General features: G+C 37.9%; 1 protein-coding gene across 1 annotated transcript; it reads right to left on the bottom strand.

The window, feature by feature from the left end:
• Window positions 1-1,056: 1,056 nt before the first annotated feature.
• On the bottom strand, window positions 1,057-11,221 carry SLC25A32 (solute carrier family 25 member 32; the record flags this gene model as incomplete). Its single annotated transcript, XM_010163568.1, has 6 exons — window positions 1,057-1,519; window positions 3,139-3,284; window positions 3,917-4,030; window positions 8,634-8,794; window positions 9,911-9,996; window positions 11,070-11,221. Coding segments are annotated over 6 exons (795 nt in total), but the record flags the coding sequence as incomplete, so codon positions are not given.
• Between the last annotated feature and the right edge of the window lie 2,132 nt (window positions 11,222-13,353).

The raw sequence follows: 13,353 nt of genomic DNA, 5'->3' as shown, positions 1-13,353 counted from the left end.
TATGAAACTGATTATTTCCCCCTTACCTGTTGAATAATCTTTGCTAACCTATTTCCTCCTCAGTTACATGACACTTTCTAGAAACTTCTTAACAGCTTCCTACTAATAGCAGAAGGCAGATGTTATGGCCAGTAATGTATTTTCTTCCAGAAGAACTAGAAAATAAAACAAACCCAGATCTCCAAAAAAATATATATCCTTGACAGCAATTATTTACATGCAAATAAACAGCATTATTATTCAAATTTACTGACCTGTACTGTAATTTAGTTTATCACTAAGTGAGCAATTGATATATTCTTACAGTCCTTTCCTTAGGCCAAATCAGAAAACGTTAATAGATTCGTTTGTTTTTTAAAAGAAAGTCCTGTGCACAATATTTTTTTAGACTACTTACGGAATTTTTTTTCTAGAGAATGTTATTGAAAATAAGCATGGTCATATTTGTTATTAAAGTGGTTTGAAAATGGCATCACTATGGAATTACTAGGAAAAAACCTCATTTTTAAAATGTAAGCCTACTTTCAATTATGCATTTACTTAGTAATATTTGGTCACATGTATCAGTACTGGAGACAGAATCTCTTGCAGAGAGAGAGAGGGTAGGGGGGCAAGCAGGGAAAAGACAGAAAATGAATTAAGTAAGTGGCCAGCAATGCATACAACATACACTTTGGTCTGGTGCTAAAAGCAAGCCAAAAACCACAATGCAAGTCTGTCCTGGTATCCAGACAAAGAACTGGGTTTCATCAGATTGGCAATTATTCAAATCCAAGAATGGACAGCTGTTTTACAAAACAATTTGAGTTTCCAAACTGCACCCCACTGAGGCAGCATTTTTGTGTTGGATAAGCAATGGAATTTGGAGCATTCCATATCCTAAAATCTGACAAATAACACAGAGGTGGACTCAGAAGACAGTGCTGTAAACAACTACATACATACTTTCTCCATGAGACTCAGATAAAGATGTAAGAAAAGTTTTGACAGACCCCGAATTGCCATTATAGGAGGATTTCAACTTCCATAGGAGTAGAATCTGACCAACTTATCTTAAGACTTGTCAAAACAGATTAGTCCGTTATTCCAGGCAGGCCAGGATGAACTGAATTGCTGCAGAGCTGCCTCCACCCAGTCACAGTGCTATTATTTCACACTTGCAGAGACATCTGTTTCATGCAGATACAGCTGATTCAGAGAGGAAGGCAGCAACACAGGAACTTTCAGTGAAGAAATGTTGGCAGGGTTTTACTGTCTCCAGGTTCTTTCCTCAAAATACTAGATCAATTCACAGTGTCAAAAAAGACTGCTGAACTAAGTCTCTCCCAGATCATAGCTATAAAAAATAAAGGATAGATTCCTTATGAACACAAGATCATACCTTTAATTATTTTCTTTTCTAAAACCAAGTAAAAAACCAGACACATTTTCATAAACGACAAAGGTAATACAGCAGGCAGGAGTCACTCTGATCACATTGGGGATAATTCCTTTGTAAAATCCATGAATTCCTTCTTTCCTTTAAAGACACAGAAAAAACATTTAGTTTTAATTAATGTATTTTAATAGAAATCAGACATAAAACAAAGCCTGGCATTTTTCTTCTTGCACTCGCACTGAGAGAGGTACTTCAGGTTAAGAATAGCAATTTCAGAATAATTTCTTACTACAGTGCTTAAAAAGCCATAATATATCAAATCTTAACCCATCATTTTCTGAACATACAATAGTATTCTGTCAGATATTTAGCCTAGAGTTTAGATTTTTGGGTTTTTTTGTATTGTCTAAGGAGGAGGCAATTTACTATCTTTCTTCGTGTCAGAAGAACTGGTTAAAATAATTTAAAATTTCTGCAGCCTGTTCTACAAAGCATTTACATATTTAATCTCACTCAAGACAGCAGGGCGGAAAGGCTTGGTGGTTTTAAGTCATGTAACGGCAAGTGAGCTGAGGGTCAACATAACTAAGGAAAGTCAGCATTTATTTTCAGAGAATTAAAGCACCTCCTCCAGAATTTTGATTCCACTTTCCAATAAATGAGAATCTAACTTCTAATTTGAATCAGAGTCTTCATGTTCGGTCTGTTAAAAAGTTTCAAAGATTTTTAATCTCAGCTCCCTATTTTCTGGCTTCCTGGAGGCCTAGGACACCTGGAGCAGAAAATACAGTTAACACCAATCCTGGAAAGTGCTTGGCTGTGTTTTACACTACCCTCCCTAGGGCTCTAGGTTGCATTTGTTTCATAATGACTACAGCCGTGGCCCCCAAATGGCTGTATACATTCACACTTGATCAGAACTGCAGCACTGAAGGGCACAGCACCGAGACATCAAAGCCATTTTCACTCTGAATTGTCTTCAGTCAAAATGGTTGTACTGCCTCTGAGCCAGGGGTGGTCCTGGAACAACACAACCTCATTTACTCATTCAGGTGGCACCTCTTAATACCCCAAGAGTTAGTTGACCCCATTCATGTCTCTCTAGCAACATTCTGCAACCCAGAAACATTCATTGTCCAAAGCAAGATTAATACTGGTTGCACACTGCAGAGGTGACCAACACAGAGTTCTGTGGGAAAAATCTCATGTGTTTTCCGGAGCTGAGGGAAGAAGTTTGTGAGAAGACAGGCATAGGTGTGAGGTAACAGTTCTCTAAAAGTCCTACAGGAAGCTGGGATTAGACTACAAATTCAGCCAGGCCGCAGAGTAACCCAGGGACATCAGTAGAAACAGCTCTGGCTAGCTCACTTCCTCCTGCCAGGAATTTGGATTAGCTGCAACACCCAGCAGCACAACCTTCCTGTCGTATGCAATAATCTAAAGCAGTTCAAGAGAGACTTCATTGTTTAAGAGCCCCAAAACAGCCAACTCAATGTTATTTTTCAACCTGTAAATGAAATTTGCCAGGGAGGAGAAAAGGGAGACAGAATAAAAAACAGGCTTCATCTCCTATCTCCTCCCTTGTCCTTAAATTATTGGTATTAGTGGCATCTTGCACAAAATGACTTTGTACAGCTAACAGTTTGTTTGCTCTGAACTGCACTGGTTCTGCAAGTCAGCAGCATGGAAACCAGTAAACATAGTTCTGATTCCGTAAAACTCACTTTCCAAGATGTAAAATTTTAACTCTGCATGCCTACCTCCATGTCCTGCGGATCACATCAAACACACCAGAATATGTATTATGCTGATCTTGAAGACGAGCTCGCACAACTTGATAGGGATATGTTGCTGACACAGCAAATATTTTGGATACAGCTGCCATCATTATGTATTCCACAGTGTTCTAAAAGGAACAAAAATTACCAGGCTTGCCCTAAGTACAGCTTAAATTAGCCAATTTCCTGAAATCTTATTTGATTTTTAATTGTTGAACTAAACAATACTCTAGAATTCTTCCCCCCTTGCAATACATACATTTAAAAAAATTACATATACTATATACAGTGCTACAAGTAATTAATTGTAAAACGTGAGTTGTGCCCTCTCATTCCTGTCAAGTGAAAACACTTCTTCCAAAAGTAACAACCTTTGCCCAACTTGCACCTGACCAGTTTGCCATTTAAGTGTTTAAGACCACCACCTATGGTTCCACCACGTAAGACAAAAAAATCATTCCTCCCTCTAAAATCTCAAAACACTTGCCAAAATAAGAAGCTGGGTTCCCTACAGGAAGACAGTGCTAACCAGTTGCTTGTTCCTAAAAAGTGAAAAAGTATTATTTCACACAGAATCACGGAATGTTAGGGATTAGAAGGGACCTCCAGAGATCATCTAGTCCAATTTCCTTCTATATATTCTACATTCCAATTAATGTATCAATACTTTGTACACTTGGCTGTTCTACAGCCTAGACAAATTGAATAAATTTCTGCTTATTCACATGCCACAACACATTTTTATTCTCAAGGATCATACCAATTTTGTATCTGATACTCTGTTTCTATACTTGTTGTATCTCAGTTTCAAATCCTCATATGCCATGAACTGAAGTGCTCCATGTGAAGTTCCAAACAGACCAGGCACAAATCCCTATAAAAAGGAATAAACCAAGGTTAAACAGCAACCCACAGAAACTATACAACCTGACAGAGCTCAGCTTACACACACACACACATATGTCCTCCATTACTTTACAAACTGTGACTGCACACATCCTACTGTGCAGTATGACTCAAAGCCAATTCTGGGTTGGTATTAATGGCAGGCATCACAGAAGAGTGTAAAAAATGTTACTTTTCTCCAAATGACATACAGGCTAAAAACATCTAATGAGTGAACAAGATAAAACAAGTGGCCTAGGGACTCCACCTCACAGGGCACCAGCACAGGTCTTACAAAGCTGGTAACATGGATCAGGACCGTAGGAATACAAATCAAGCTGCAGTTTTGCCCATGTGCTGCTCAGTGCATGCCCCTTTCCAGGGACTGGCACTAAGCGGTTTAGTTCCCACCTGAGACTGGTGAGGCAATGACAGAAGCTGGAGTCTCAGCAAGGGGGTCTATCAGGAGCAAAGGTGTAAAAAATTTTTGTGATCAAGTCCTGGAGATACGTATGTACATGTGTGCATGTGTGTGTGTATATAAATGTGTATCTATGATATATCTATATACATTTCTATATAAAAAAGTGTGTGTGTAATATATATTATACACACACACATGCTTGCACAGGGGAAAGTTGAAGGGCACAGATGAAAAGCTAACTCATACAAGGACTCATGGATGGTTTACATTACAGAAATAAATCTAAGATTCAAATCAGTTTGAGTGCATCCCTCACCCTGCTCAGAGCATATCGCAAGGTAGCCCAGCAGAGGCAACCAAAGGTGTAACAAAGCAGCCTGGGAAATGCTCCTCATTTATAAGAGCCAATAATGGACAGTAAGATTATAATATAAAAATATACAGAAAAGTTTACTTCCAAAAAAACTGAAGTGAAGGGGGAAAACAGGTGTCTCTACAAGAAAGAGAATGCATGAGTTCTTTCAGGAGCAGGACTAGCTCAGTTGAAAATGATCTGTCATCTGCATGGGTTCTGAGAAGCACTAATTCTGTTTTTGAAGAGTTAGTCACTCAACAGTGGAAAAATACAAATAAATGGGAAATCAATCATCTTGGCCAGAAATGACTTAAAGGAGCCAAAAGCTTGCTGAAAAATGTTGCAAAGGAACAATTATAATGGAGAAAGTGATCGAAATGCAAGTAATAGGACTCAGAGAATCAAAATTTCTCAAAAAATACTGGTATTGAATGGTTTTATCTGATCTCCCATGATTCATTCACGTAAGACAATTAAAAGATGTGTTGAGACATAAAACTCTGTATTAGACTAAATCAGAAGCCCAGAATGTTGAATAAAGACTTATCAATATACTACTAAGAGCCTGGAGAAGAAGAAAAAGAGAAGGGATCCTGGTAGGAGTCCATTGGAATGTCTACAGTAACAGGACAAAACAACAAATTACTTCATAAACTCCAAACTTGCAGAAAAAAACCCCCAACTAAAACAACAGCAGGCATAAAAACTGCCCAGAGCTTCTACCACTTCAGAGATCAGCTCTCTGGATGCTACAGATTTCTAAGTTTACGATAATGAGTCACTCAGGCTGTGATTTTTATGATCTCTGATAAATGAGGATGAATTTCTTCTCACAGGAGAAAGTAATGGTCATGAACTAATCATCAGTTACCACAAACTGACGAAAAGCATTAAGGGCTAGCTAAAGTCCCAGAAAAAACACTTCCTCAGATGATAGTAAGTGGAATTAAACTATACATGTATATTTTGTCAACTGGGAGCATAATCATAGAATTTTGTGAAGTTTGAAGCCAAAGGGCTACAACATAGGGAAAGGACAAATTTGTTATTCAGAAATACTGGATCAGAAAAGAAAACTAACCAGTAATACAAAAACAGAAGAGAAGGAACAAAGAAAAACAAAGTTATTGAAAATATCAAATAAAAAAATTATCTGGGTCAGCAGAAAAAGGAACAGTATGAAATTTATGTATAATGATAGGAGGGAAAATCTTCACAGACATTTGCCCATGATTAGACAGCAAAACCATTAAAAGACAGAGGAAATAATTGCTTTCTGCTTGGAAAGAATTAGAATGATGTATTGATATCATAGGAGAATGAAGTAATGTTTTCCCCACTAACAAAAGAAGAATGTTAAACAACATTTAACAGTGCTAAACTTAAATTTAAGCCAGCAGATTTGTATAACTTGCACCCAAGAGTCCTAAAGCATCTCCTGATGATCCTTGCTAAATGAGTACCAGCATGCTCTAAGCGTTGTGCTGATGGGGAAAGCTTCCAAAGACTGAAGGACTTTTAATGTTGAGCCAATATTAAAAAACACAAAAAGAGAGTGAGGCAATCTCAGACAATGCTCCTTAGTAAAATAAGAGCTGACCTCGGCTTCTATTGGTCATACAAAACAATGTGTTCTTATGGAAAAATGTTTCAAAGCAAAATTGATTTCTTCACAGTAATGAAATATCTTGGCTGAGGAGATTTTTGAAATATTCCTACTCTGTTTTCTTATTCTTACAATTTTACACAAAAATGCCTTATGCTTGAAAGGAACCATACAACACGGAGATGGTTGCATGACATTCAACTTCATGGCAAAGTAGTTTTTAGAGCTCGGATCTCCAACAGATCTACAGCTATCTTCAAATTACATAACCCCAAGCTGTTTTTTAGCTCAGCCTGGTGTGCAGCAGAGCAGCTCTGTCTCCAGTCATCTGGGGGACAGAGGCCAAAGAACAAAGCCTAATGGATGGAGGGTGGGGAAGATCACTGACTAGATGATTACTGGGATAATCAGTGAAGGAAAGACTCAAGACTCCCGTCTTTTCAAAACCAGGCAAGTTCAAGAAGAATAAGTTATTGAGGAACCCATCTTCAGATGAACTATAGTTTAATGAATGAACAATACCCAACAGAGCTAATAAAGACAGCTTTGACCCCTGCTAGAAAGATTGATGCATCCTGACATTACTAGTCTCGTGCCCCAAACGATTGTAAGGAATTGCCGAGACCAGTAACAGCATCTTGTGAAATGAAGAGCAAATATGGAATTGCTTGGATGGAAATACCATTCTTTAGAAGACTAATCTCAAATTAATCAGAAAGAAACTACTTCCAGTTTTTATTTCCAACTTTTGGTTGGTTATTTGCTGTAAGGAATTCTATCTGAAATTAAGATTATGAGGAAAAAGATGACATTCATGTACACTACAGCTGCAACTCAGGGCCATTAACAAAACTTCAGCCGTCAAATTTCAAATAAAGCAAGAAAGAGAAAAGATTAAAATGCCCTCAAAAACAGAAAATGGAGGAAGGCTAAAGTACGGAGAAGTCAAAGAGCGACTTGAAGAGGCGCCTTCTTCCCCAACACAGAGATGTTAAATGAAAGTTCCCCCTGACATCAAATGAAAGTTGCTCAGTGTGCACAGTTATGTAGGTCACCTTCTTTGCAGATTTAAACAAGTAATTTGCTCTTTCAAAGGAAGAACCTGGTGTAGTTCCCCACTTGCAGATTAACACTACAAAGAAGTGTCTAGTGCCAAAGGCATCACATGCTACATGCACGAATGATATGAAAAGTAACTCAATGGAAGCACATCTTAAACCCTGCAAGAAACTATAACTTATCTACATGGAACAGAGCAGACATCCAGGCAGGCAAATCAGAAATCCTGACAATTTCAATTTAGGTGTGAATAAGTAAGCTGCCTTGTTCCTGATGTCAGAGTTTGGCATTCATCGGTATGTGGCATATTAGTCGTTCAGCAAAGGAAGGATTATACTTTTCCCTGCAAATAAAATAATTTCATGTTCAGTAATCAGGACAACTCCTAAGAGACAGTGTTCTTGTTCATTAGCATTACTTGCAGGGGAAGAGCCAGACTGAACTAAAATAGGTTTCTTCACACCTTCCAGGCACTGATGAATGCACCTTGATGTCATGGCCAGAAGGAAGGGGGCGGCAAAAAGTCCAAATCCAGTTGCGAACTGTTTCCATAAATTAAAGGGAATAAAAAACTCACACATATGCAGACAGTATGTAGAAGTCTGCAAATTTTATGGATCTAGAGATGAGAGATTACAGATCTCAGTAACTAGAGGGCAAATGAGCAGCTGTGAAACCGTCCATTGTGAAAAAAAAAATTAGCAACTACTTTAGTCATATGTTATGTTCCATGAGATGTCAGAAAGACAGAGATAAGGGATGAAATGGAAGAAAGTACTAGCAGCAAGACAGATTATGCTATTGCTGCCCTCCTTATCCAAATTCTAATTATAGGAAGACCCCAAAAAATTAAGAAGCAGCTTGCAGTTTACCCTCATTTCATCATTATCACCCAATAGAATATTGCTTAGCCATAAAGCTTACTCTCTATTCTTCAGTGATTTCTTACATTGCAATGGTACAATAGCATTTCTTCTGATGAAGCCTTTTTGCTGCAGTTCTTCAGTGGTAAAGAAGACTCACAGAATAAAAGTAAGTGAGCTAATACAAAAATTTACTTGTATTTTTTTTCAGATTAGTATTTACAAGCCTCACTGTGCTGCTGAGTGGTGCCAGACAATCCTGGAATTTTTCTTCAGTTTTATTACCTTATATAAGCCACGTATGCCCTCCGTCTTGTATATCTTTATAAGAGCATCAAACATTCCTCTGTATTGTCGCTTTGACGGATCAACGCCAGCATTATACTGTAGCACAAGTCGTGTCTTCGTTACCCATATCGGGTTTGTAATACAGAGAGTCATGGCTCCTGAGAACAGATGGAAGTTAGACTGATTGTTACTCCAAAGCTTGTCCCTGTTTCTTCAGTCCCCTGTAACACAGGCTTCTACAATGACAAAACTACTTATCCTACATGAGTACTCATGTTACTTAAAACAGTGACATTTATGTCCCTCATTGTTTCCTCTCTCTGCCTTCAAAGCTCACAGTGAAGTCCAACCTACTCCTGCTGGTAATACTTCTGTACAGCATATGACTTTTTGCATATTCTTAGTATACCTCCTTTTCTGCCTCACCTTCTCACAGTCAGTAGTGTAATCCAGAGTAGACAGGAAACATAAGTAACTTCCTAATGTACTCCCGATTATCCGAGTTATTCTTTGGGTATACAAGTGCTCAAAATTGAATGGACACCTCAGTCATGAGAAATTTGCTTACTTATCTTGACAGGTTAACAGAAGCAACCTGTTGTAGCTTTACAGGTTATTGAAAATATAGTTGTAAAAGAACCCATTGCTATTTTTCACACCAAACAATATGCTTTATATTTCAACATTAAATGAATGTTCCAACAGCTTAATAAAAAGTCTTCTCAATTGCCTAGATTAAATACAACACAGAAGCATGTACAAGAACGTATGTTAGAAACAACATATTAAAAGTCTTGCTGACAGAAGTTGTATTTTTATTTCTGATCTTTAGTTTCTAAAAAAAACTTGGACCATAGATAAGGATTTTCAAATACCAATGACCAGTTCACTTATTGTATTAACTTCAATAGGCCTCCTCTTTTCCAGGTCTAAGAGTTAAACATTTAATGAGTTAGCAAGCTGATAGCAGCAGATTTATAGTTATATTTTGGGACTCAATATAGTACTAAATATGGAAAACACTTATACACAATGAAAAAAAGGTTAGAAGGTATTGTGACAACTGCTGCTTCTGAGCAAAACTGAAAAGATCACAGTGATCCAACTATTCAACTTAGACATCATTAATTTATTTACAAACAATAAATGATTGCATTTAGATTCAAAACACTTATACTTGCCACCTGTAAGAAAAGGCAGCACTGACACACAAAGGCAGGGAGCAGAATATAGAAAGGCCAGAAGCAAACATTCATCTTTACATTTAAACTCACCAGCCTCTGCAGCTGACACTAGGTGTTCAGTTGCACTGAGACTTTCCAGCTTCCCTTCCTTTCTGTAAGCTTTGATGGCATTGTAACTGGAAAACATAACATGTATTTTGGTAAAGGTGAAAAACAAACCTACATCACTAAAAAAAGTCCAAACCAAGTCACTTAAGATCAGAGAAAACATAAACCTTTGAAAACACATATTTAAGCAAACTATCTTTGTTTAGCTGATTAACTGATCTCTGAGCAGTTAGCCTTTAAAGTGAACTATGGTCATACAGATTTCAATCGAGAAAGTATTGCTGTCAGTATCAATGGGACTGCATCTTGAAACAGTTATCTGATCGTAAAAATTAACTTCTAAAACAAAATTATTAGACTGCTTCCTTTTTACTGAGAGCAGTAGTGACAGGTATCTTATCTTCTAGCTCAGAAATATGCTGAGCTTTCTTCTGTTGGTCCAGTTTCCATTCTTGGTGGAATGATAAACCATCAACAGGAGCTGAACTGTCAATAGGAATCTAAAGCAAAGCTTGAGGACTGAAGCCCAACAATAACAGAGTCTAGACAAGTGACATGTGAGGTTTGCATAGGCATACCAACTAACTATTCCCTACAGTGCTCAATTAATAGGGATCAGCAGTAAATCAGGTCACAGTTACACAGCTAACAAAGTAGAAAAGATCGAGTATTAAAAAAGAAAGGGCTTTATCAGCAAAGCCCATCAACTCACAAAGACAATGAAAGAACTGACTGTCACTAAAATTATTAAAAATCAGTTAACCATTTAGCTTTAGCAGAAAACTTTACCATTTTCTTTAATTCTTACCACATCAGTTTAGGTTTTTATTTTTCCTCAGGTTTTAAGCACAATACATTGGCACTTTTAGAGGATTCTTCATGAATGATGTCACCATCTCTCAAGTTGCTTAGTATTTTCGCAGCATTAAGGGAATGTATTTGACAAAATAACAGGTCTTTGACTCAAACTGCTTACATTCTAAAACAGCAAACCATAATAGAGGGTAACAGACCTGGACTTACTAAAAGAACTACCAGTTTTATCAGTCACTTAGCACATTTTTATACCCCCAAAGAAGATGCAGTGCATATCTAAACATTACATTGCACAGGATATGACACATTTTACAGTTCTACTTACAAGAAAAAGTAAAGTCCCCAGGAAGCCCCTGCTCCCAACATGTTTGGAGTTACCCCTTGATATAAGCCTCGTAGTCCTTCATGTTTCCAGACAGTGGTCATACAGTGGAGAATCCCATTGTATTTTGGCCTCAGCTCCAATCCATCACTTACTATGAAAGAAATAAATTATACAGAAATTATACTTAAAAAAAAGGAAAAAGGAAAAAGGAAAAAGAAACAAACAAAAAGAACTTCCAAGCTCTGCAAGACGAAAGTTCCCATCAATCTGACAAGACTAACTAACTGCACTGCTGTGCATTTTTGGTGAGCAGCAGCTTTGAATTGAAGTTTCTTGTCTCTTTTTTAGTGCTCCAGCAATTTCACATCGTATTTCAAGTGACACATGTGGGGTCTTTGACAACACATTTCTATAAGGAGTTTAGACAAGCCCCAAATAACAATTCTTAAATTCAGCCTTTCTCTTTAAAATGTTCTATAAAGATCTGAATATTTTCAATGGGTCATGTCTTATTGGTTACAAAGTCTGTTTTTACCAGAACATGCAAAGGTTTTTTCCATAAAAAACTCCTGTGTTCTCCTTCTATTCTCACTGAACAGATTTGTGGGAAAACACCAAATGCATATACTTCTCACACCCAATAACCAAACAGCTGGTTGTCCAAATATTCAGAAAATATGACTGACAACAAGATAAAAACCATGCAAGTTCTTGTTTGTCAGATTGCATTTTGAACACAGACATCCATGCAATGTACAGCGGTAAGTCCTAGTGCTCCTACTGTAACAGGAAGGGAGCGAGTTGGTTACTGATGACACGTGTGATACAGGGCAGGGTAAGACGACAAGAGATAACAGACACAAGCTGGAACAGAGGGAGTTCTGATCAGAACATTTTCGCTGTCAGTGGTCAAATACTGGAAAAAGTTGCCTGAAAAGGCATCTCTGGAGCTACTCAAAATTCTAGCAAACAAGACCCTGAGCAAACTGACCTAAGCAGACCTTATCTGAGTAGGCGGTGAACTCCATAGATCTCTTCTGACCTAAACTGCTCTACGATGCCAACATAGCAGTAGCTTTCCTTCTTAATATAGACATAAAGCTACACTGCAATTGTACTGAAAATTAATCTCAGAGTTTTACAGTCAGCGTAGTTTTTGTGTCCCCATCGAGATTAATCCCAGTAATCATAAATTTCAGATGTTTTTTGATCAGTGCCACATTTATTATTTATTCTCCTTTGAACTTTGTGTACAGTACTATACATCATCACAGACTTCAGGACTGAAAACAAAATGCTTTTTCCAGGCACATTGTGACAAGGCATCAACACCTTGACAGTCACTGAAAATTCGAACAGAAATTAAATGCCTCTTTTCTCCCTCCTGAGTGAGCACTGCGAGACCTCTCCCAAAGACCTTCTCAATTTTTTATCGTGCTGACATTAAATCACATTTATAAACACATTAAACAAGGTGGGAAATCAGAAACATGAAGGCAAGTCTGTTTGTCACAGGTGCTGTCAAGAATCTTCATAACACTGATTTCTGATCTCAGCCCTTATTTCCTGGTGGAAGACAAAACATAGGAATCATTATTTTCAACCCAAGCAGACAGGTGAAATGATCCTTCTTTCTCTCTGCACAGCCTGACTGAAAAGCTACCTGGAGGTAAGGCAGAGTAAATTTAACACTGACGTACCAGTACCTAGTTCAACAAGATACCAGTGAAGCCTCCAACAATGGAAAAAAGGGGCTGTTAAGTGTGCAGCAGGGAGGAAGAGCCTGCATCCTTAAATGCCGTCTGAACTCAAAGCGTATCAGCATGTTATTCTCTCCCACGCCCAAGGTGTATTCTCCTGGTATCAAGAACCAACACATGAGCTAGTCTGTCAAAAGATGGACATCAGATCTCAATGATTTGGAACAAACTTTTGTACAAAAGCCATGAGTGTTAGTGAGTCCAAGCAAAACGTGACAGATGGAAATCAGGAACAAAACTGAAACCATCATATAGACTCATAAAGTAATTTAGGCTGGCAGTCACCTCATCCAACCCTCTGCTCAAAACAGCTCTAATTAGATCAGGTTATGCAGGGACAAGTCCATTCGGCTCCTGAACATTTTCAAGGCTGAAGAGATTACAGCCTCTCTGGGTAACCTCTTCCACTATTTGACCACTCTCACAGTAAAAATCCTTTTTCCTAATAAATAACTGGAATTTTCAACATTCCCACTCATGCTCGTTCCCTTTTGCTTTACAACTATTCACCTCCAAGAGAACCT

This window comes from Antrostomus carolinensis, unplaced genomic scaffold (genome assembly GCF_000700745.2).
Source record: "Antrostomus carolinensis isolate BGI_N321 unplaced genomic scaffold, ASM70074v2 scaffold15392, whole genome shotgun sequence".
Taxonomy (NCBI): Eukaryota; Metazoa; Chordata; class Aves; order Caprimulgiformes; family Caprimulgidae; genus Antrostomus; species Antrostomus carolinensis.
This window is presented reverse-complemented; position numbering and strand designations above follow the sequence as displayed.